Genomic DNA, 24,839 nt, shown 5'->3' on the forward strand with positions numbered 1-24,839 from the left:
ATCATATGTATAAATGGGAGTACGATCTGAGGATCCTTGTGCCCATGGATTCAGGGTAAGAACCTCACTGTGGTATTGGGAAGATGGCTCAAAACATGTCTCTCCAAACTGGTGGCCAAGCACTGAGACCCAAAGTCCTGCTGGCTGTCCATCAAGGAGCACGACACCCACATTGGGGTCCCAATGCCTGAAGAGGTGTCCCTTTCCCCAGGAGCATCCGTCTTACTTGGGCAGACTTCACCTACAGGGAGCATGAGGGAAGGCCAGGAACCAGCACAACCCACCTGCCTCAGCCACACAATTGTCCTTCTCATGAAGAAAACTGAGAGAAAAAAGCCTTTCTTCTCCTTTTGAGAAACAGCTGGCTTCCCAAGTGCTTCCTAACCCCTGGCAGCTTGCACCACCATTCAGCAGTGCTGCCCATGGATTTGCAGTCTTCATTGCTCTGAGGCTGACTAGTTGTGAAGCTTTCATCCACAACAGGAAAAAAACACCGGGGCAGAGTCAGGAGTGTTTCGAAGGCAAATATGAATATACGGAATAAGAATCGATATCTGCTTCTGGTAGGATGGTAGGAAAAAGCATGGAAGTGAACCAGAGAAGAAAGTCTAAGTAACCTTTTTTTTGTTGTGGGAGATGGTAGTGAACAAACGTACCCACTACGAAGGTTTTTTTCCAGGAAGTGTAGGTTGCTGCAACCTGTATCCCTTGAGCAGCGGGTGCTCACACAACAGTTCTCATGCTACTTGCAAGCAGATCATTTGAAGGCGCACCAGCAACGTGCACGGAGGATGAATGAAGTCTACGGCTCTGCTGCACCCCGATCCATGAGCAGCACCTCTCCCAGCACCATGAAAATGTTCATGTGCTTCCTCGCTGTATTTATGGTAGTACAGACAATCGGGACTGTACTCTTCTGTTTGTATCTTCACATGAAGATGGATAAGGTAAGTGTAAAATAAGGGTGTCTCTGATGGATTGCTAACACAATTTGCCTTCGGTGTGGACAGCCCTGATCGCTCTCAGGATGAATACGGTGCAAGATGATGATGGCCACTGGACTGCTGCAGGAGTGGTGTTTATACACCCATGTTCTTATTTCTGCTTTAATTTGCAACTAAGTGAAGACGTACACAGAGGAAGAGACCCGTTCCCTTCATTAACAAAGAGAGAATGGGTCAATAAAGAGGAGCTGCTAAGAGCAAACCTGGCAGACAGTGGCCGGTCTGGGAGAGGAGAGGGGGCATAAACACGAAGGACTGTTTCAGGCTTTTCGGGTTACCTGGTGGTCTTTCTGGTGCCATGGCACCTGGCAGCACTGGGGCGCTCATGAAGAGGAGGAGGGAGTCCAGAAATGAATTTTTTTCTGCTTTTGCATGTATTAATTTTACCAATATTGCACTTCAGATACTGTCTTTCTGCTTTGGGAAGGAAACAGTGGATCTTAATATTTTGTCTTTATTTTTATGAAGGGGACACAATATCCATAATCCTGTCCCACACGTGGGACAATACATACCAAAAATTTAAAAAACTGAAAAGCTGTTTTTGAGGTTGCTATAACTGCAGCTGCACTGCATGATGCTTAAAATCACCGATCTAAAACATTTCATTCCCAAAGCAGAAAACACATAGACTACCAGTTACAGAAAACCCATCTCCTCAGCAGATGCAAAGATAAGATTTATATAAGTGGGTTTTAAATGTGTTGTCTTGATCCGAATTGAGATACAAGTGAGTAACTGCTGATCTTCAAGGGCGGACAACAAATCTGAACGGGGTGGCTTGGAGCAGAGGGTGGAAGGGGGACTTTGCTGCATTGAGGGCTGCAGCCTGGGGGCTGGGGGTCCCTGCTGGAGCCAAGTGTGGCAGCTCCGGGCTGTGGCATCTGCCCCACTGCAACAGAGCAGATGGGGGGCAGTCATAAGGGGCAGGAGGATTACAGCTCTCTGTAGTGCTTGTGGCAGGTTTGAAACCTGACCCAACATTGCCAGAAGTCAGCCTGGACTTCTCTTTGTTGCCTAGCCAAATATTAGTTTTTCTGAAAACAAGTGTCATTTCAAAAATCAATCTTTTTATATATGTATATATATAATTATATAAATATATTATATAATATGATTATAACTATATTATATTATAATTGCATATAAAATATATAATTATATATTACATATTATATATATATATAATTACATATACAATTATATATATATATCATTCTTTTTCAGCTTTCTGAATTTTTTAATCCTTTTTTTTTTTTTTTTTTTTTTTTTTTTAATCTCAAACTCCTAGCAGAATTCAGCCACATTTCACAAGCTGTGTTGACCTTCTGGCAGCTTGTTTAACTTATAAGCTACCCAAAACCAAGGAGCTGCCGCTGGTGTGCTAGGCAGGCTTCCCAGCAGTCTGCCCAACCTGCTCACTGGCATTTCTGTGTCACTATCATAAATGCAGTCCGATGCAGATTTGCCAGCCACCTTTTGTAAAAAGTAGAGTGGAAAATATACATTAATTATTGACGCAGGTCCAGGAGGCTCGGAGCAGCTCTCCTCTCACCCAGAGCTGCAAGCCAGCGGGTCAGTGCAGCTCCAGGTGGATGTGTGCGCACATGCCGTGCTGGCAGCTTGTGGGAGTCTGCCCCTCTCCTCCCAAAGCTGAGGAACTGCCACCAAGCTTCCCAGGCTGCAATTTCTTGTGGGAAGGGATAGATACCGCCTGGCTGCGCTCCTGCTTTTCCCAGTAACAGCCCATTGACCCTCTCTTCTTTCCCCCACTGGCAGATGGAAGAGGCGTTGAGCTTAAATGAAGACTACATCTTCCTGAGGAAAGTACAGAAATGCCAAACAGCAGAAGGTCAGAAGTCGACATTATTGGACTGTGAAAAAATTTTAAAAGGCTTCAAGGACCTCCAGGGCAAGGTAGATTGATGTTGAGTGCATACAAACCATGCTGAAGGTGCAGGGAGGATCCCTGACACACACACATCACCCAAAGGTTTTTTTGAAAACCAGGGGGGGTCCTTAACATTGGGGCTGCAGAGCATGTGGCCTTTTTTATTCTTCTCTTTTTAACACGATATTTTTAGACTGCATTGACATTACTGAAAAATCTCATCCCTTTTTTCTCAAAGCGGGCTTGAGCAGAGCGCACCCAACTGTGGCATGCCCAAGATGGGGTGGGATGGAGCTACCACCTCTGTGCTCCATCGTGGCCTGAAAAATATTGATTTTCTGCTGTCTGGCACCTTGTTGCATCCTGCACCTGGTGGGCATGAGGATACTCGTGGCCACTTGATGGTGGGAGCACCTTTATGTTCTCTTTGCCTTGGCATTGATGACGGTGCAGGGCTTGGGCCAGGCAGCACAGCTCCTGCAAGGAGGAGGAAGACGTTGTGCAAATGCCTCCCCATGGCTCAGGGACACCACCTCCTGCCAGTCCAGAGACTTCTCTCATTTGGGTGCAGAAGAGCCACCTTGCACAACATTTTAATTGCACAGCTTTTTAGGCACATAAAACCTAAGAAGAAAAGCCTTGCAACCCCCCACCCCCTCCACTGCAAAAAGCAGAGCAGACCATAGCCACACACAATCCTGGGGGGCTTGGTAGGTCAGGACCCTTCTGCTGAGATCTGGCAGGGCTGTTGGTGCCAAACAGCACCAACCTAAAAAGAAAGCATCTTTTACACAGAGGCTTTACCAATGTTTGATATGTACATCTTAAAATATTATATTTTAGAAATGTAAGGATATACGTTTCAAATGTATATTTTTGCTGTTGTTTCAGGATGGGGCAGCCAACAAGGAGGGGCCAAAGTTTGAAATGCAAAGAGGTGAGTGTCCTGGTGCTGCTGGAGGGCTGGGAGATGAGTGGCTGCAGGGGACAGGGTCAGGTCCTTTGGTGACTGTGGTGGGGTCAGCCGGGCGTAGCAGGGCGTCCCCATGGGGTAGGACTGTGCACGACTCAGAGCTGGCAGAGACCAGGTGCCAGGCATGGCTATCTCACCAGTCAGCTGCACTGCACAAAGGCAATGAAAATGAACCCAAAATTAAAACCTCGGCCTTTTCTCCTTGCAGGTCATGAGCACCCCCACTCGAAGAGCAGGAATGAGACATCTGTGGCAGGTAAGGAGCAGACACATCCAGGTCCTGTCATTGTCTCACTCAGGGGCTGCTTTGGAGACCGTGTCTCTGAGCTGGATTTGGCCCCTGGGGGAACCCCAAGGCTGGGAGGCGCTGTGGTCCTGGTGGAGAGCCGTGCTGCGGGGGGAGAGAGGGTGCTCGGCCTTCAATAACATTGACCTTTCCCAATTTCAGCTGAGAAGAGGCAGCCGATTGCAGCCCACATGGCAGGACTGAAGAGCAACAAGGCGGTGCCAGGTAAGGCAGACCCCTTGGTGCCACCCGACAGGGCTGGGCATGGTGGTGGGTATCCAACAGGGACGGGGACACTGCACAGGAACATGTCCCATGGCACAGCAAGCCTCCCACCTGCAGGAGCAAGGCTTTCCGAGGTGAATAAGAGTTTGCAAGGTCAGCCTCTCAATCTGGGAAGGATTTCTCAACCTGAGCATGTTTGATTTAATTCTGGAGTAACTGCCAGTAATCAGCAACTGCTCTTTCCATCTCTGACGCAGCAATTCACCCAGAGCTCAGTCTACCTGTGGAAAGCTCTGTGTTAGATAAGATCAAAGAAGCGAGATGCTTGCTGCATTTTAAAACTCCCCGCTCAAGCACTTGTTGCGATTACAAAGCAGGCTGACGCTGCGCCGCGCTCAGCAGGCTGCCCAGAGCTGGCTCCGCAGCTCGGTGGTGGGGAGCAGGGGTGTCCCCATGGGATGCACAGACCACAGGCTGCGTGGGGTTCCCCTTGGAGCAGGGTTTGGAGCTGGTTTGCTCACCCTCACTGCTTGCATGGTTGTCTCTGTAGGAAGGAGGTGCAGAACCCTTCCCAGAGCCATAGCCCGGCTCAACACCCATGGCCAAGCTTTCCTGGTTTCTGTCCCTCAGCTTTCTGTGCTGGCTCCAGTCAGAATTAATGTCCATGAGCTGCTCCAAGGACAGTAGTGCTCCAAAAGTTATGGCAGCAGCAGGTCTGTGAGGTGGACGGAGCTCTGAGAGGTGGGAGCAACATGTACCATGCAAACCCTTGGAGCTCTGCACCCTGACAGGGATCCAGTGCACCAAAACTGAGGGACGGTCATTTTTGTCCTTCCCTGGAGAAGTCTTACCTTCTCCAGGAGCTAGTGGAGGCCAAGTGGAGAAAGGACTTTGGAAGAAATGCAGTTTTTCCAGCTTGGAAAAACTGTGTGGCTTGGGATGGGTGCCTCTGAATATAGGAACTGAAGGGTGTTCTGGAAGTGCTCAGAGCGTTTGGAGGCTGGGCCACCAAAAGCCATGGAGATCCTGCATCCCAAGTATTTCCATTTGGCTAGACAAAGAAAGCAAAGTGCTCCTCCACTCACATCATCAACACAAGGCTTGTGGAAGGCCAGCAACCAGAAGCAGGGGTTAAGCATGCCCCAGCCTCAGAGACAGGGACCCATGTCCCATGGGCTGGAGAAGGTGTCCTGAGATGGACAGCACCTCCCTGCCTGCCCCATAGGGGATGGAGGCTGTGATGCCCAATGTCCCTGGGGCTATCCCCTAAAAATCATCCTCCCAAGCTGGATGTGTCCCAGCTCAACAGCCATGCTTTCTCCTCACAGTGCTAGAGTGGAACAAGACGAGCTACGCCCCAATGAGCAGCTTGATATCCTACCACAAAGGGAAGCTGAAGGTGGAGAAGGCAGGGCTCTACTACATCTATGCACAAGTCAGCTTCTGCACCAAGGCAGCGGCTTCGGCACCGTTTACCCTCTACATTTATTTGTACCTCCCCATGGAAGAGGACCGGCTCTTGATGAGGGGACTCAACACGCACAGCACCTCCACGGCTGTCTGTGATCTCCAGTCCATCCGGGAGGGAGGCGTCTTTGAGCTCCGGGAGGGCGACATGATCTTTGTCAACGTGACAGACTCAACGATAGTGAACTACAGCCATGGCAGCACCTACTTTGGCATCTTCAAGCTGTAGGAGGGGGCCACCCCAAGCCACCCCCCCCTCCCCAGGAGGCCCAGCCCAACTTTGTTGAGCCAAGTGGCTCTCCCTGTTTCCCGTATTTATGTTCCTCTGCCTCTTTATTGCCCATGTTTGTTAATTTGTATATTTTGTTATTTATTAATGAGGGCCAAGGGGCCCTAAGAACAGAAATGGAACAAAGTTTGAAGCTGTCATTGTCTGCACTTTGCTGTTTTCTTTCATTCCTGACCATTTGGGAGGTGCTGGGGCTGTGCACCACCGTGCCCTGCTCGCCTGGCAGGGAGGATGGCTCAGTTGTACCACATAAGCTTTATTTAGCAGGCTCTACCAGCAGCCTTTCTTTCCTAACACCATAGGATGGTTCGGGGTACTCCCTCCATGCTAGATTCATGCTTATCTCCTGTACCAATCTGCTTACAAAACATCAACGGAAAAAACATTAAAAGGCTTAGGAACGTCTCCTCTAAAGGAATCAATCAGCCATGCACTGTCCTTACGTGGTGGCTGCTGGTGATGCATCCTTGCCACCCTAACTGCCTGTGTTATCTTGAGAACTCCCTTTTTTTTCCACCCATAGCTATCTACAGAGCTCAACAAGCCTTCTTTCTCAGAGTGCCATTGTCTCAGCCAGGTTTGCATGGGGCAAAATTCGCCCCACACCAGAGGGGTTATTGGTGGCCAAGGGGTGGCTGCTGATTTCAGCCCAGAGCTCTGGTAAGGCTCTGGTGGTGCTCTGCTCTTGGTGAGCTGAATGTGCTCGTGAGGCTGTCCTCCTCCCAGGCTGAGGGCCCTCTGCCTGTGGATTATTTCAGACTCTGTGGAAGGGGCATTGGCCACCATGGTCAGATTTGGACCAGCTTTCTCCCCTGAGACATGTCTTCCCCTGGGAGGAGGACCAGGAAAGCACAGGGGTGGCAGGAACAGCTTCTCCCCAAGTCCTCCAAGAAGCATGTGTAGAGCATCTCCTGGCTGTCCTCATGAGGACAGATGTGTCCACAGTGGCACATTTTCTGGTGCTCCAGGACAGCAGGACAATGCAGACGGGCAGGACATGCCCTCAGGCAGGGGCACCCAGGTGACACAGCTCACCAGGGCGTCCCCTCACCCTCTTCCTCCAGCTTGGCACACAGGGAGGATGAGCTGAGCCACAGCAGGACACAAGACTGCTGGTACAGTGATTTTAGGTATCCAGCTCATGCTTATCTGAGCACAAAGACTGGCAGTACTCTTACAAGTCAGCAGGTCTGCAAGTGGAAGAGATTTCAGATTTGAGCACTCGTTAGGGTTTGCTTGGTTTGAGGCTGCAGACCTGATCCTACTGCGGTGCTCAACTGCAGGCAGTGCCAGGACAGACGGGGCAGTCGTTGCACCACGTTGCCAGTGGTGGGTGCCTGCCACTGTCCCCTCCCAAAGGCGGGAGAGGATTGCTCGGAGGCTGCCCGCCTGGTATCACTGTAATTTAATTTGTAGTTGGGTGGCTGTTCTTCAAAGCTGCATAACTTTGCTAGAGAACGGACTGTTCTTGTCTAGTGCTATGTATAAAACTGTTTATTTAACTAGAGCTAAAACTGCCTTGTATTTGTGGACAGAAAAGGGAGACTAACCCAAAGTGCATGGGAAACTGCGTAGCGTGATGAGGTGAATGTGGCCGTGGTTGTTTTGCAGTTTATTTCAACATTTCAGGTCCCCCTGTCTGAGCACATCCAAAGCACCGTGCAGGCTGCATAGCTCTGTGCCCCACAACATGTGCTAGTGTAGGGTTTTGCACACCATCATGCTACAGCTAACACCAGTGATGAATTAGGACATCTGTGGCTGGGCACTTTGCTTCGGAAGTCACTGCCCCTTCTCACCTGGGCTGAGGCTTGTTTGGGGCATGCTGAGGCTTCCTGGGGCCCTGCTTGGGGTCTGGGAACCACAAAGGCAGCAGGACAGTGCAGAGGCACCGTGGGGACGGCCAGTCCCAAACACATCCTGGGGCAGCCTCTAAACCCTTCTTGGGGCACGATGGGGATTTGGGGCTGGGCAGCACCACTAGATGCATTTTGGCCAGGCTGGGCTGGAGCAGGGGGCAGGAGGGCAGTGATGAGGCATGAGGTACAGCTGTAGGGGCTCATTTAGGGGGATTTACAGCACCTGGCTAGAAGAGAAGATTCCCACACTCACCTAAGCCCTGCAGGGCTGTCTGCTTTGGATCCTGCATCAGGTCAGATACTTCAGCTACTGTATATGGGGTGGCAGGGATTACTGGTCAGCTCCTACAGTGGCACAGGTTCGACTGCATCCCTGCTGCTGCCAAAACCCAGACAGCTCCTCCAGGATGGGCTGGTGGGGGCAGTGGGGGTAGCAGGGACAGCGTGGGGTTGGGGGTGTGCATGTGCATGGCCACTGTGGGGATAGGGTCTTGAATACTTCATGAGGGAACAAAAAGCTATCGAAGCTGTGCACTCTGAGAAAGGAGAAAAAGTAGGATGGGTGTGAGTGGGTGGGGAGGGAAGTGCTTGCTCTCAGGCGCAGGAAACCTTCAGGAGCAGAAATGCTGTTGGGCTGAAAAACCACTAAATGAAATTGTGCAACAACAGCTGCTGCCTCCACTGCAAGTGGGGCTCCTTGCCTCGTGCCACTGTCTTTCCTGGGGCTTTTGTTTCTTGCCTCTGTTTCTTCGCTTGCCAAAAATAGCCTGTGGGATGCAGATGAGAGGTAATGCGTGGGAGGGGAGGAGATGTGTGTGCTGCCATCCAGCTGTGCATTTCAGACCGTGGCCTTCTCCTGAGCGGCTTTGTTCTCCTCCCCGGTGCCGTGGCGGACAGTTTTCCTCTCCCCGTGGAAAGTTTGAAGGTCATCAATACATTGATTTTTCCCTCACTGTGGGGCCTCTCTGTCATTTCTTGGGCTGTGGAATTTATAGTTTGTGAGACAATTTTTCTTTGTTCTGAGTGAAGTGAAAAGGGGTTGAGGGGGAGGTGAATACACTGGGCACATTGGCAGGACTGGCACAGAGGGACATTGATGAGCCGTGGCACAACAGCATGGTCATCTGCTGGGGATGGTGCTCACGTGGCTTTTAAAGTGTTGAACCCACTGGGAAATGTATTGGGTTTTAGGTTTGTGTAAGAAATGAGGCTTTTGGTTTTGTTTGTTTTCCTCAAACAAAAGTTGTGACACCAGTTTCCAAGTGGGGTCCCCCCAGCTTGTGCCACCAAGCCTAGGGCTGCATGGCGGTGATGTGGCTGCTGATCTGACAAGCCTGCCCTAGCATCCCTTCCTGAATCATTCGGGCTGGAAAAGACCTCTAAGATTGTCAAGTCTAACTACTAGCCTAGCAAATGATCTTTTCCTGTCCCTAGAAAGACCAGCCCTGCTCGCCTGCTTCCTCTTGTGTTGCAGTTGCTGACCCCACACTGGGTGGCAAGATGCAGTGGGATGCAGCAGGCGGTGTTCTGAGCACCACACAGCCCCGTGGGCGATGGGAGCCTTCACTTCCCACATCCTTTTGGCTCAGGCTCGGGGGCTTTGTGGCAGTGCCACGTGCCAGTGAGGCTACTGTGAATTGGCACCGCCGGGGTTTCCCCGGCCACACCAGCGGTTTGGGCTGCACAGATGAAGCTGGGTTTTGGTGTTTTCTTTCCTGGTCTGATTTCACACTGATGGTGGTTTGGTGCCAAACCCTACTGCTTGGAGGATGCTGGTGCTGCCTCCATTATATTGCTTGTGCAAAGGGGACATTTGGGACCTGGCACAACAGAAGGGGACAAATGGGCCCCATATTCAGTGGGAGAATAGGATGGAGGCTTTCTGGCTAAGGCCTGGATTTGGCTTTGTGTTGGCACAAGAGGGGAAACGTTCCTTCCGAAAGGTTCGGGGGTACCTGGGTCTGAATGTGGTCCTGTTCTGGCTCTGCAGTAACTCCCTGAAGCACCACTTAGGCTCAAGTGTGCTCCCTTGCAGATCTCAGTATTTTCCACCCACGGTCGGTGTGCCTTGCTTGTTTTTCTGCTTTCCTGCTCTGACTGATGTGCTTGGAGAGGAAGAGCAGGGCTGAGCACTCCTGCATGCTGAGAACAGCCGTTCTGTGCCGCTGGTCTGCTGGCTCTGAGCAGCAGCCGTGGTCAAGCCTCAGACTCACTTCAGGCACAGGTTGAGAACGTGGCATCCTCACCAAAGAGTTAAAAATACCAGCATGCAGGAGGTCTTGTCCAAGTGGTAGACCAAAGGAAATCCTGTCACCACACCTAATCCCCAGAAGAAAAAAAAAAAAGTCTCAGGCAGGAAATGACTTATCTACAGCAACCAACTGGTGCAATGGAGAAGAGCAATTTCTCCATAAAGCATCCCTGTTAGCAGAGTCCATGTGCGACTTGAGGGATGGAAGTGCATCACCCTGCCCCAGGACCACCTCCCTCCCTGCTGTGGGGCCATGCAATGGTGGGAGTGACAGTCCAACTGCCAGCGTGACCATTCACACAAGCACCCCCCGGTGCCCAGTAGACCGGGGGTGGGTGGGTGATGAAGCTGTGGTGTTTTGATATCTTTTCTCAAATCAGGAATGCCCAGAGCAAGTGTTGGCTTTGCTTTCATTCTAATGTTTGCTGAGAGCTCAGTGAGGTTTTCGTATGTACCCTCTTGCTTCCCCGGGTGCAGCCCCAGAGAGAGGTGAGACAGACACAAAGGAAGCAGCACTGAGGGCTAAGAAGCAATTTTTATCCTTCTTTATTTGTTGAAAATGTCAATTAAAAAACTGTTCAAAATAAAAACATGTTAGAAAAGTTGAACTTGCATAAGTAGTTACAGTAAATAAACCTACATGACAAAGATAAACTGGAAGGCAGCTGACACAACATCCATCTAAAGACGGACTCACTGGAACCTATTTACAAAGCACTGTAAACAAAGTAAATATGGAAACATTGCTGTCCATCTGGCATGGCTTCTTTTCCTTTTTATTTTCTTTTCTTTTTTTTGGCTTCTAGCTCTTGACAAGTGCCTGATCCAAAGTGTCCCAGTGTGCCCTGCATCACATTACATCTTAGAAACATGCATATGTACACAGCATGGGTTTTAACTGAACTGTGGGCAGCAGGGAAACATTTCTACCTTCCCGTGGGAGCACAAATGGCCCTTGCTTGACTTCCTTGCACTGACTGCACATTGCTAGCCTTGTTTCCAGCCCACCCTCGAGCAGGCAGCTGGCCTGGATGATGCTGGGGCATCTGGGCACGGCATCCCAGAACAGCACTTCAGCCATGCTAACTTGTGCAGCAAAGGTCTTTATCCTAGAAAATGATTATCCAGCACAGCAGAACTCAATTGTTGACCCAATATTTCACCTGTGTACCCAGGCAAGGATGCAGAGAGCTGCTGTCCAACTAGGATGCCCTGGAGATGGCAAATGTAGCCAGGGAAAAAATTAAAAAGTCTGTTTTGTCCTAGAAACAGCTTAAAGAGGGCTTCTTTTTACATTCCTTGTGATGATTCAGAGTCTAGTTCTCCCCAAACACCATTTGCTATGTTCTGGCTGAATTTTAATTGCAATGAGGGAGTTGTTATTATTGCCTCTATTATATCCTTCATGAACAATGTAACGGTATGACTAAGGAGCTGCAGTGTATCTGCACGCCCTGGGACCATGCTGCCCTGTGATATACATAAGACTTATTATTAACTTTAACAGAAGGTTACTTGTATAATGCTGCTAAGGAAGGAAAACATCAGTTATAAACTAGGATGTAACACCAAATAAGATGAAGATAGCCGATACATATGCATGTTGTCTGTGTGCTGTGTTCGAGGAGCTGTGCATGGATCGGGAAGGTACTGCACGTCCTTGCCCCAGGAGCATTACAGCTCTTGTCAAAGCCTAAATATAAATACCTTTCCTATACCAAAAGTTCCTTTTTCCTACAGCAAAGCCCCTTTGGGGCAATGGGGGAGAAGTGACTGTTGGCTGCACGTTCCTAGCCTTTGGGAAGGAGAGCCTAACGTGGGCAGAAGGGAGCAGGGGACAAGCATATTCGGGTGTTGTTTTTGCTGTCAAGCAGTGTTTGCATTTCATACAGAGAAAAGCATGTCCTGCAAGGGGAAGCACAGCAAAACTATAAATTCATACAATACCTGGACACTCAAAGTGAAAAGAAGGCAGGGTGTAGGAGTTTAGGGTCATGCTTAACAAAAGGGGCTGGGGACAGAACAGCAGTTACCCGTTGTGCTAATCACGAGCTGTTAGGAGGCAGTACTGTGCAACATACCTTCCCGTGCGCTCTGACAGGTGCTCCACATCTGACTTCCCCAAGGAGTTAAAATGTCTTCATGTTAATTGCACATTTTAATCAGTATCAAGGCCACACGGGAACCACAGTATTGCTGGGCTCTAGTTCGCTACAGTCAACTAATGGGGAAAAAAGAAGGTGGATGGGAAAAGCTTCCCCAGTTGTGATTATCTGAAAAAAAGGAGCAAGGTGCTTTTTGGTTTCTGCTCAATGCCAACTCAGTAATGTTTTCATTCAATAAATAGGTACCGGTGCTTTTGAAAAGAATGAAAGCATTAAAAAGTGCTTAAGCTTCCTCTAGGAAACTGCTGCCATACCCTTTGTGAGCGGCAATCGCTAGCAGAGATTGTGTTTGCTCCCAGTAGTAGGTACGATGAGGTATTAGTTGCTGCAGATGAATTGTGAATCACGGACCGCTTGCTGACTGTTTTAGTTGTGATCGATTGTTTCTGTTTGCTTTATTTCCTTATTGGATGGAAGAAAAACTATTTTTTTTCTCTCTGACATTTTTTTTTTTGGTAACAAAATCCCCCAAACCAACAAAATAAGGAGCAAGAAGAGGCAAAGGATCCAGTTCTGCTTCCCAAAAAACACCTGAGGTCACACACCACTGCCAGCAGCTTCTCCCCAAATTCAGGCAATCAGAGACGACTTGCGCCCCGTGTCCTCCCTGGCACACTCATCTGTCTGCTTCAGCAGCCTTCTGACCAGCTTCTCCAAGTCCTTCCTGGATTTGAGCTCTTCCTCCAAACACTGTTTCATCCTTTTGTTCTCCTACAAGGTGAAAAATAAAGGAACAAAGATGCAGTTAATGCCCATGCACTCGATGCAATGAGGTTCTTCTGTGTGCCTGGCTGTATGTGGCTCAGAGGCAAGATACCAGGGACATTTGGCAGGTCAATGCTCATTTGAGAGGATGAACATGCATTACATGTGGTCTGAGCTGTTCAAGCAGACCCTCACCACCTTACAGACACACAAAGAAGTTCCAGGACTAAGCAGGCAGAAGCATCCTCCTGGAAACCTAATTCCAAGCCTGGATGGAGGACCCTGTCATGGCACCATCCAGCTGCACGCACAGAGTAGCTTCAGGATGGGACCAACAATCGGTGAGATGTTTCTTGGGCATGGACCACTCGACTCACAGCACAAACAAAACCACTCAAATTACCTGCTTCAGTTCCTTGACTTCATCTTTCAGTGCATAAACTGTGTCAACAAGGCTCCTGCAAAAAAAAAAAAATGCAAAAACTCAAAAACCAAACTAAAACAGAACGAGCTGAAGTGCAGTAAAACAGCATCAACATGGGAGCTTTTGTGACTGAAGCACTTATGGGGAAGGTGCTTCCAGCTCCCTTTTCTCCACTGCCAATTGCAGGCATTGGGCTGCCACTGGCACTGTTACCTATGAAGTCACTCTGGAAACAGAGCCCAGGAGCATTTATGGACTACCAGCCAAAAATTCAGGGCTCTTTTCTCAACACTGAAGGAAAAAAAAAAAAAAAAGCAAACCAAGCAACCTTGTTCTGCTCTCTTTAAGTTAACAACAAAGGTCTGTGGCTTTGGCTTCCTTGTTTATGCTACTGCAAAAAAAAAAAAAGGGGGGTTTAAAATTGAAGTGCCTGAGTATCTTTTGTTAAATGGCCCTGATTCCTTGAGGCTGTGCTGGAGAGGAAAAAAAAAAAAAAAAAGGAATGCACTGCCTGGGTTAGAAAAGGAGGGGACCAACATAATAACCCAGATGCTGAAGCATTAAGCGCTATGGAGCAGACTGGGAGCACTCACAGGCAGTATCACACAGCCTCACGAGGGGTAGCAGCAGCAGCCTGCTATGTCTGTAGCTTAAAAAAAAAAAAACACTTGTTTGGTTCTGTCCTCCCTGACCCAGTTCAATACATCCGGAGAGGCTCTGGGACGCAATAAATGCTCTCAAGACCCAGGCACAGGCTCCCAGGAGGCTGCAGCCATGTCAGAGCAGCTGGGAATGTGACTCTGTTCTCGAAAAGGGACAAAATAGCAACTGGAATAGCCCGGCATTTCTGGCACAGCCAGGATAAGGCTCCTGACCACTTCTGTGGGCGGAGGACGGAGAGGGCACTGGTTTTTAACCATCCTTCCAAAAAGTGACAGGGGAATCTGCAGCCTTGCTTACTTTTCCTCGGTGACAGTCTGGCCATTGCTTCTTGTTTCCTCGATGATGATTTTCTCTTCCTCAGGAAGAAGGACTTGGGGGATGGAGTCTTTACGGGAGCCTGTGTGCAAGAATTACTCATCAGGAAGAAAAAGGGAGACTTTCCCTGGCGCCCACGCCGTGCCGGAGGCAGCACAGCAAATGCAGCCGTCACTCGCCCTGGGAGCGGGAGGCTCAGCAGGGTTAAATGCGGGCTGGGGTGTGCGGCTGAGCCAGAGCCAGGCCACGAAGGGAAAGTTTCCAAGAGTGCTCAGGGCACCTAAAGCTACATCATTATTTATAAATTAAATCACTCAGTTCAGGTCAAGAGCTCTCAGAAGAAATATGGTCTCCCTTCTATAAATATGCCATTATTTGATAGTTCAGTGATTTAATTTGACATCTTACCAGCAATGATAAATAGTTATATTTCCAGAGTTTAAGATGTTAGATAGGTTCTTATGAAGTAGCTTGTTCTAAACATGCAGCTGATTGAGAGATAATATTCATGCTTCCTTTCTAAAGCTATATGCAACCTGAGATTACTATCAGATTTTCAGTGCTGACAGCCACAGGCACTGACTAGGTTCGTTTAATTCCTAACAAGTGCTGCAAGTGCTGGTGAAGTAGCTGTGTCTCATCTACCCTCCTACCTCCTCATTCTCTGTGTTTAGAAGAAAAACAATGGCAACTAAACCACTAGGTAGATGAAGCTCCCTTATCTTGAAGATTGAACACCACACAGTTTCCTAGCATGAGTCTCATTGCTGTCTGATGCAACCATCTGTTTTTTTTCCCAGACAGGTTATCAGTGTTACAGGCAGAATGAACATTAACTAATCTGTTTGTGCCCACCTGAACTGAGAGCTTGCTGGAAGCCTGCCCCGGTACAGTATGCCTCGATCACCTTCAAGATCTGAGCATCTTCTTCCAATGCAGCAGTACCTGTAAGACATTGCAGACAACAGCTGCCACAAAAAGCCAGGTGCTCTGGATTCTTCTCTCCCAGCCTTCCTGTCAAGGGACTTCAGAGCAAGAGAGCATTGTTTCCTCGACTGACAGTCTTGGGGACTTTCCCTAATCCCTTTTTGAATTCCCTTACATTTTCTGGCCTTTGCAACATCCTGTGACATCAAGCACTATGACTAAATGGTATGAAAAAGCCCTTCTAGGGCTCACCTTAGCAAAATTTGGGGGATGATGCCTGACTTTGGGTGCCAGCAGCACAGGGAGATGGGCAGGCAGAAAAGCCTTCCTGGGAGGGCTTCCCAGAGGAGGACAGTGCCCTGGGGATGTTTGGTACAGCCACAACACAATAGGACTCTGAAAGGTGAAGTCTTCATTCCTAACCCTGGTTCAGTGCTGTCTTCAAGTGACCTCAGGGTCATACTGCAGCAGTGTACCACTGGCCTTTCACCCCTTCCCCCTCAAGGAATATCCCAGACTGCCTTCAGGTAGCAGTCAGGACATCTTTCTTTGCAGGTGAACACCTCTGCAAGAACAGGGCCTCATTTTTATTCTGTTGTGCCCTGTGGAAATGGCTCCAGGACCTGACAACATGGACAGGTAAGTTTGTCCCAGCTCAGACACATCTGGTGTGCACTTCTAGTGCAGCTTTTAACTGTTTTGACGTAGTTTCTTGGCTTTGTAGCCACAAGACCAGCCAGAGCCACGTGATCTCACAGTAAGAATCATGATGAGGACAGTCACAGCTCGGAGGGGATCTGCAAGTGCCTGGGAAAGGCTGCATGTGCAGGAGCCTCCCATGCTCAGCAGCACGTAGGCTTGCTCATGTGCCACATTCAGCGCCATAAGAAAGGTTGCTCTCAAAGCCCTGTGGAGATTACTGAGCACAAAGAAACCACAGAAAAGAAGAGAAAAATTCAACACTTACTTTTCCTAATAACAAACTCTTCATCTGATGCTTTTCTCTCAGTTTTCCTTTTTGGAAGAAACTTCTTCATGGTTTTTGGACTTTTGCTGGAGTCCTATAGAGAAACAGACTCTTGTACTTGACCAGAACCAAAGGCAGCTCAAACAATGGAGCAGCTCAGGTTGAATGTGGCTGTCTGTGTTAAGCACAACACATTAGAGAACTACAAAGCAGACAATGGCAAAGCTGGAGGACATTATGCTTTTTGCCTTTCCCATGCACTAGTCCTTTAGCCACTGCTCCCTCTAACAGCGGTGAGAATTGCACCTGCAGGTCCAGGGCAGGACACACTCCTTTAGCAAATATCCCTCAGCTAATATCCTTTGGCCAAAGAATTCCAACATATTCACAGCACTTCGGGTCTGTTTAACAACTCCGTGGTCTTTGTTAGAAAACCTTAAATACTGTTTATTTCCTTGACTCAATTTGATTTCTAATTAAAAAGAAGTGGGCAAATGACATTGTTTCTCAATGTATACAATTTGTTTGAGAGTATACATACCCCCCAACATACACGGAAAACAAACAAATACACACAAAGTTAGTGTTTGCTTTGACTCCACAAGTAAGAAACATAAGCTTTTAGCTTTTATCTCCTTCGCTGAGTTACAAATCATGCTGATTTGGAGAGAATTAGTATATTAATAGGTTACATGCAATACAAACTTTAAGGAATGACAAGTGGCAGGAGAGGCATGCCAGGAAGTTTAGTACCACAATCCTAAATCCTTCTCGAAAGATCTCTCAAAATACATTTACCAGTCACCACTGACTCTCATGTTAACTTACTGATACAGCCAGGCAAAATTAGAGTCATGCAAGCACAAGAAGCATGAACAGCAATAAGCAGTCTTTGCCACGATAAGCCAAAGAGATGTATCTACCCTTACCTTTAAGATATAAGACATCCTCTACAATGAATATGCAAAGAAAGAGAAGATGAGTGTGAGAGACTGATGATTTTACTGACCAAGTCCATTAAATCAACATTTCTAAACCACATTTAAATGTTAGTGTTGTGATTAATTTGGCACACCCTCTGTACTGGTTTTGCTATCAACATGCAAAGAACGGTGTTATGCAAAACTGAAAAAGTTACATGTGAAACGCATGGTAAGTGGGCATTAATGCACTCTGAACACGTCAAAATAGAGAACATGCCTCCTGTGTTAGTAGTAGATTTCTGTACCTATTGGTTGCTTAAGAGAAAAGTGCTTAAAATAGGCTAGCACCTACATAGCTGGTGCCAGTGCTGCAGCCACCCAGCACACCTGGCTCCGTCGAGCCCCAGGGAGGAAGGGATGTGCTGCTCTGCCCAATCTGGTGACAATCCCCCAAGACCTTGTCTTCTCAAAGGGGACCCTCCTGGAGGGCACCTGCCATGCTCACTGGAAACCTGATAGTATCAGGCATCAGTGCAGTAGGACTTCCCTCCATACCCTGCAGAGGGTCCTATCCGTGGGATGCCCGGCACAGGGAGCCTCACTGCTCTCCTGCCAGTCTGGCCAACAAAAGCTAGAAATCCCAATGCTAAAAACCCCTTCACCTAATGCAAAGCAGGCCGCTTAAAAATAGAAAAGGAAAAAAAAAAAGTGGAAATCATCTGTAAATCTTTTTCACTTTGCTAACCTGAATCCGGACACACTGCTTTACCCACAGCACCTGCTCTGTCATTTCAAATGATTACTGGAAACAGAACAGGAAAAATGACCCAATTTCAATGGAAATAACAACAGTGCTGTGCGGTATGCGAGCAGGTTCTGGGGTTTCCTGAACACAACTAGGTATGAGGAAATGCACAAGACTATGCCATCCCATCCTACGTTACTAGTAGCCAATTAAAGTAACACTGGATGTCTGAAAATCTCTAATCTTTTAAACCAAACTCCCCTACTCCCTTCCCTGCAAATAACATTTGATATTTGTATTCATTCATTATCTCTTTGCTATAGAAAGGTGATGTGCTGAGCTGTTAGCATAGTTCACTTTGTGCCCTACTTTAATTTTGGGCCAACAACTGAACTTATTTTGCGTTTGTCGTTACAAGCTTGTGTCCGTGGGCTGCATGCCCACGCCCAATGCAAGGACATGGATTTTCTCTATCTGGGGACTTAGAACCCTCTGCAGTGCCTTTACCTGAAGGCTCGTTAGAGTTGGGAGGGATGCCTATGTCCACGTTTTTGGTCCTTCCATGCCCTGCATGCTGCCATCCAGCTTGCAGCCCCATCCTGCCCCTGGAGCTCCCTGCCAGCACAGCCTCTCTTGAAAAACCTCTCGGCTCCTTTCTATGCAGATGGTTTAACTTCTGCTGTGTGCAGCCGAGAATAACTGAGAAATTGCAGAGAGCTGTGGTATTAATGATATCACTCAATTTGTGGTTTTGCTCTGCATTATAAATAAATACCATCCTTGCACTTTCACACAGCAAAATTTCTCCTCTAATTAAAGCCTTTCCTTATATTTTAATGCACCATGCAAGCACAGGACTGTTTAGTCTACATCAGGGATTTGGAACATGCAAAGATTAAGGGTGGTTTCCAGCCTGCTTGTTTGGTTTTGGAACAATTTAATTCCCAAAGTGAAACGCACTGCTTAATGAATTTTAAGAAGTAAACCTAACAAAACGCTGTGAAGCTACCTAGAATCTGCCTGGAGCAGAGGACCCACAGCCCCGCCGGCTGCTGGGCATTCCAGTCCTTGGATGCTGAGGGGCTGAGCCATGCACGAGCTCCATCCCTGTCCCTGTCCCTGCTGGGAGCCTGGGCAGTGACGCTCCCAGGCTGCTGTACCAAGAAAGGCTGGTGACTCAGAACCGGAGTGCTCATTCAGTAAAAGGAACGTTACAGAGTTACTGGTGAGTAATCCCAAAAGTTTACCGCAAGGTAGGGAAGGACAGCACTGCAGTTGCAACAGGGGGTGAGAATGGGAGCTGGGGTTTATTTTGGGTTTCCCCACACCACCTCCTGCCTCCCAGGCTGGGGGTTGCTGCGGGGGAAGCGACGCCCCAGCTGCTGCATCCCAGCAAGTTACGGGTATGCAAAGCACTGGGGTTGAGCACCCCACAAAAACATAGGTGAGAATCATACAGGATACCAACAGGCCTTTTCCTCCTCCTCTTGGTGCAGCATGGCTGGGGGCTCGATCCTGAGTGCTGCTGTGACACAGCTCTGGCCAAACCCAGAGGAGGAGACTGGTGACATCCGGCAGGCGGGGTAAGGACGCTGCAAGCTACAGCAACAAAATCCCCTGCACCTGTCCCAAGAGCACTGGCTACAGCAAACACCAGGGACAGGGCTGACTCTGCAAACACGTGCTTATGCTTTGCTTGCAGCTCAAAGCCAGCTGCAGCGACAAGCATCCATCGTTGGTTTGCACGGCTGGGCATAGCTTTACACAGTATTTTTTCTCAGCATCCCTATTAACTGAAGGAGCAGCAAACCTGTGCCTTCACGATGGGTAAGAAACCTGGGCACAAGCGCTAGGGATTGCCATGAAATCAGGGTCCTCTGCACGCACGCAGGATTACCTCCTTGTAACTCAGTGCCGCTGATGGTCTGAGTGGAGGAGCAGGACGGAGGCAGCTCAAGCTCCAAGGCTTGAGGATTTTGGGGGGTTCCAGAGGGCCACGGATCTGTCCGGTTGAGCTAAATGTCTGAGAAAATAGATGAGAAGCAGTGAAGATTGTTAGCCACCAAACAAAGTAGTCAAGCAGAGGGGGATGGACAAAGGTTCACCATGAATGCCTTTTAGATACCTGAGTTGCAACAAAATTAGGGCAGGATATATGAACAATGGTACAAGCACCGCATGGTTATAAACAAAACTGCAGGATGTGAAAAGTTTTATAGCTGTATTACCTCAATATCACAGCACGCTGCTGAAAAAGAGAGATCAGCCAGGGCTGAGAACCAACAGGCAGCAAACAGGCTGGGAGGCAGCACGCTTACCGAATGAGCGCTCCAGGACTGCGTTTTGGATACGGTGTTGCATGTCCCTTTGGTCAGCCTTTGCAAGTGGTCAAGCCATTCGTGCAAGTCCTGGCTGGTGCTGCAGGACACGGTGATCCGCTCTGTCATGTTCCCTGCAGCAGAGGGTCAAACAACCATCTTTAGCAAGTGGTAGAGATGCAGGAAGAAACACAGGAGGAGCTCAGCTCAGAAGGGCAGCAAGTGGCTCCTCTGTTTGCAAAGGTCAGTGGCCAGAGACCACAAAGATGTGGCTGCCTGTCCTGCTCTGGGCTGCCAGTGCTAGGCAGCCTTGGAGCAGCACAGAGATGCCAAGGGAACTGGCACTGGGAGGAGGTAGCCTCAACCAGGAGGGACATGCCCAGAACTCAGACAACGCATGATAAAAGAGCAAAAAGCACAGCGTGGTGGTTGTGAGGAGGAGGAGGACTGGTATCACTGGTGACAGCTGCTGTTCGGGCTGGTAGGACGGCCCCAGGCAGGGGCCACACTCACCTCCAATTTCAAACATGTGTTCATTCCCTTCAGCATCTTCCAGCTTTGTCAGCGTCATTCCTGTTAAAGGCAGCTTTCCCTAGGAGAATTGAGGAGGAGTCAATGTCTGTATCTACTTCCCATGTTGTTCTGCTCCTTTCTGCTGACTCTTTGGGAACTGCCATTAAAAACTGATTAGCGAAGGCCTCAGACTGCAGGAAGAGTATCCTTTAATGTATGGATCTAGATTTCCCTGCACAATTAGGTCAACCCCCTGAGAAGAGGCTCCCATGACAACTGAGTCATCCCCAGCTCATCTGCCACCCTTTCTATTCATGAGGTGCAAACCCTTTTTACAAAGAAGTCAGGACTATCAACTTCCCCTCTTTTTTCTGAAAGCCTTCCCTTTCCCTCTGTTTTGCATGGCGCGCTGCCCGTTCACCTTACTCCCACTGGTGGGTAAAATCTAAAGACCCAGCCAAATCCTTCCCAAATCTTCACCGTCTGCCTCACCACCTTCTCATATGACACATCAGCAGAGGAGTGTCCTTTTCCTGGAGGGCATTGATTGTTTCAGGCAACTGGAGAGAAGCCAAGCTAGAAAGAGCCTGATGGCAGCCGTTCAGAATAGTAAGACACCTGAAGCGCATCATTTGGGGTGCCTCACACACAGGAGATGTGGGCTTGTTTATAGTGGGCTTTGTAATAGTGAGATATTGTACGGAGACAGCACAACACTGACAACCAGCTGGCTGTCTGGGGCAAAACCCCACAGCTGGCTCCCGACACTTGACACACACACTGAATTCTTGAGAAGAGCATGAAGGATAGGGATTGGTGTGTTTGATTTTTATATTTTTTCTAATTTCAAAGTATTCACACTTAACAAATGCTGCCTGACCAGTTGGCAGGACAAAGCTACTTGCAGTAAGTGTCCTGGCATGCATGGCAAAACCAAGCCTTGGTTCCCAGCCCATTTACATAAAACAGAGATTTACGGAAGGAGGGGATTTGAATTTGATCAGATATCTGATTTCCTTTTTCACAGCTAATGCCTTGCAACTTCACATTTAGCATGCCTACCTGATAGATGAACCCACTCATCCGTGGGCTTGCAGACAGCATGAGCAAAACATTGGAAAACAACAAGAAATACCGCTCTTCTTTCTCCTGCGGGGGTAAGAATTTAGGTTAGTCCAGTTCGCAGTGTACCATGAGTACTTTCCTGCAGCAAAAGGTACCCACTACAGCTGGAACCACAGCCTTAGAGAGACCAAACTCAAACCAATTATTTTGGCTTTTATTTCTTTACAGCATCTTATGCTGTAAAGCTGTACCAGCTTTTCCAAGGGAGCCTATGTACATTTTTGTCTGCACCCTGCTAGTCCTAAAGATGTTACTAATTTGTCCCCAGCAGTTCACATCCCAAACAAAACTCGGGGACTAGACTCTGCAGGGTTTTGTTTTACAGGTCTTCCCTTCCCAGGGAAAAGTTGCTATAGCAAGCAAGTAATTCATCGATAGTGGGCACTTTCACAGACAGCAAACACCAAACATGTGGCATATATGGGTCTAACACTATTGGTAAGCATCTGCTGAAAGCACAGATGTGATACTTCGGGACCAGCGATGGGTTTGGCAGGGATCCCTCCAGTTCCCTGCTAAACACAGTCAGCTCTGGAGTGGAACATCATTACAGCCACCATGCTGCGCACAGGACGTGGCAAAACAATGATGCTAATGCACACTTGAAAGTCACTCTCATTTCTCAGAGTAAGTCACAGGGGGAAAGGAGAGGAATTAGTGTACTGTATGACACTAAGACTCTTCTTTTGCTGGAAAAGTGTGTCACTGAAGGGCTGAAGATAAGCAACCAGGTCTTGATACCTGACTCTAACAGACGTGCACAGTTCCAGTTGTGCAGTGTTTGTCCCAGTAAAATTATGTACTGGCATTATTTGTGAGCACTTTGCTGGCCTGGGGTCAGAGTAGTTGTCACCTTGCACAGCTGATCCCCCAAGCAGAGGGCATTTGGTCACAATGTCTTTACCTGGAAGCTGCACTCACCTCGCTCCCCCCACTCTGCACCATAACCTGGGACATGTAGATGATGTTTCCCATCGTTTTTATGTCCTCTCCTTCCCAGCGCTGAATGGATTCAGAAAGGATCTGCAGCTCAAGTTGTTTCCTCTTCCTCAGTTCCTGACACTGAGTCTGGAAATCACCACGGTATGTTTTGTTAGCAAAAGTGCAGATGCAAATGCAGACCATCCTAAGGAAGATGGTTTCACCAGCCAAGCCTGCATGTGGGCTCAGCGCTCAACAGATTGCACCACATGCAAAACTTGACTGCAGTGCTCCAGGTTTCACCGCTTTACCCCAAAAGAGACCCAGAATGATGAGACAAACTTAGCAAAGGTCGAAAGTATTGGCCAGAGTTACACATACAAAACGCTTGCCTTCTTGTGAAAGCATCACTACTTTTCAACCAGAAAAGCCTGCTTTGGCTCTATTACACAAACCTTGTCAAAAATCACACCACAGCAATTTATGATGTAATGAATATGTTAAAATGTCAAAGAAATTGCAAACTGTACCGAGCAAACCTTTCTTTCCAAACCAGTTCTACCTCTGAGACTACAGGGTCACATTTTCCAAACCAAGATAGCCACAGAGTTAAATGTTGCTCATTTTGCTGGTGCTCAGAAAGATTCATCCAACTTTGCTGAAACAGCAAAAAAAACTTATCCTTGCAGCACTGCAAAGCCCCCACAACTCAGATAGGCAGATATTTTCTTATCAAAATCTGCAAACCCTGAAGTGAGAACTTGGCACAGTATTTCAGCAATGCAGTACAGCAACACAAAAGGGAGCTTCTGAAGCTGCCACGATTTGAAAGACTGCAGCGATACTTGCAGTTGTGGACTCTTAGAGCTCCATGGAGCAGCCGGTCTTGCAGCTGCTTTCAGCAAGCAAAGGACAATGCTGACTGAGCAAAGGCAGCCCTGCAAATCCAAGCAAAACTTGTTTTAACTGACCTTTCTGCCAATGGGAAAAATTGCTGCAAGGCCAAATCTGGGCTCAGTTTTCACCCACTGCTTGGTTTTTCCAAACCCTGGTTTCTGATGGAGATTTTCCTCCTTTCAGACTCAGGAAGGAGTTGAGTTTCATGCAAATTCTTTGACTATCCAGATCTTCAGGCATGCCCAAAGGAAAGGCTGCCCTGGGTCTAGTATGAAAAGACACAATTTTGTGGGGGCTTCCTCTGGTTTTGCAACTACTGGGTGCTTCAGCAGCTCCCTGATTGTCTGAATTTGAAGTTCTCAGGATGCAAATTCATACTAAATGCACAGCAGTCCACCACGATCTGTACAGAGGCAGCAAATGGCAGAGTTCTGCAATTACTGCTCTGCCTTTGCCCAGGAGCCTCTGGTCCCAGGCACCACGTGTGCATTGCGAGGAGCATCTCTGCCCATCTAACCTCAAACCTATGCCAAACCCCTTTCATTCTACCATAATTACGCTGCATTGCTCAGTGCATTTTTCAAGTAAAAAAACTTACGAGCATTCCTACAGATGAATGACATCTTATAATTTAACTGAATTACTCCCCTACTACCTACTAGAATTAATGGAACGGGAGCTGAGTTTCTAAGTAAATGTAACATGATCGCCCTTTCCTGTTTTCTATGAACTTTCTCCTCCGCATCTTTTATCTGCACTGCTAAGCACTGAAAGCCTGCATCTGCCAAGCTAAGGAAGGAAGTTGGACCACATCTGGAGTGGTTATAGTGAAAGGTATTTAATGGCTACAAAGAGAAATGACAGCTTTTATTATAATCGAAAGAAAGCTTTGCTAGGTAAAACCTTTGTGCATGTGGATGGTTTTCACCCCTCTTTTTGATCTCATTGCACTAGGATTTTGAGGGGCATAGGTAACACAGCGCACA

At 48.1% G+C, this 24,839-nt stretch overlaps 2 protein-coding genes and 1 long non-coding RNA gene across 7 annotated transcripts in view; 2 read left to right on the forward strand and 1 right to left on the reverse strand.

The window, feature by feature from the left end:
• Positions 1–700: 700 nt before the first annotated feature.
• CD40LG (CD40 ligand) lies at positions 701–6,273 on the forward strand. The gene is made up of 6 exons (XM_068696670.1): positions 701–947; positions 2,784–2,921; positions 3,787–3,832; positions 4,077–4,124; positions 4,317–4,379; positions 5,708–6,273. The coding sequence occupies exons 1-6, from the start codon at positions 792–794 to the stop codon at positions 6,073–6,075; spliced, it is 819 nt and encodes a 272-aa protein (XP_068552771.1). The 5' UTR covers positions 701–791; the 3' UTR covers positions 6,076–6,273.
• Positions 6,274–10,775: 4,502 nt separating this feature from the next.
• Positions 10,776–24,839, reverse strand: part of ARHGEF6 (Rac/Cdc42 guanine nucleotide exchange factor 6) — a 38,450-nt gene continuing 24,386 nt past the window's right edge. For 2 of the 5 annotated variants that reach the window (XM_068696655.1, XM_068696660.1), the window contains 11 exons: positions 22,957–23,103; positions 21,973–22,059; positions 20,911–20,989; positions 20,398–20,531; positions 19,977–20,102; positions 17,341–17,361; positions 16,412–16,505; positions 15,373–15,462; positions 14,500–14,599; positions 13,519–13,573; positions 10,776–13,121 (listed from right to left, as the gene is read on the reverse strand). In XM_068696655.1, coding sequence (XP_068552756.1) covers positions 12,981–13,121; positions 13,519–13,573; positions 14,500–14,599; positions 15,373–15,462; positions 16,412–16,505; positions 17,341–17,361; positions 19,977–20,102; positions 20,398–20,531; positions 20,911–20,989; positions 21,973–22,059; positions 22,957–23,103 — 1,074 coding nt within the window. In that variant the 3' untranslated portion in view covers positions 10,776–12,980. The remainder of the gene's footprint in view (positions 13,122–13,518; positions 13,574–14,499; positions 14,600–15,372; positions 15,463–16,411; positions 16,506–17,340; positions 17,362–19,976; positions 20,103–20,397; positions 20,532–20,910; positions 20,990–21,972; positions 22,060–22,956; positions 23,104–24,839) is intronic. The other 3 variants (XM_068696657.1, XM_068696656.1, XM_068696658.1) reach the window with 3 other exon arrangements.
• Positions 15,456–17,169, forward strand: LOC137863507 (uncharacterized). The gene is made up of 2 exons (XR_011100927.1): positions 15,456–16,083; positions 16,169–17,169. It is a non-coding gene; the product is annotated as an uncharacterized lncRNA (long non-coding RNA).

Source organism: Anas acuta, chromosome 13 (assembly GCF_963932015.1).
Source record: "Anas acuta chromosome 13, bAnaAcu1.1, whole genome shotgun sequence".
Classification (NCBI taxonomy): domain Eukaryota; kingdom Metazoa; phylum Chordata; class Aves; order Anseriformes; family Anatidae; genus Anas; species Anas acuta.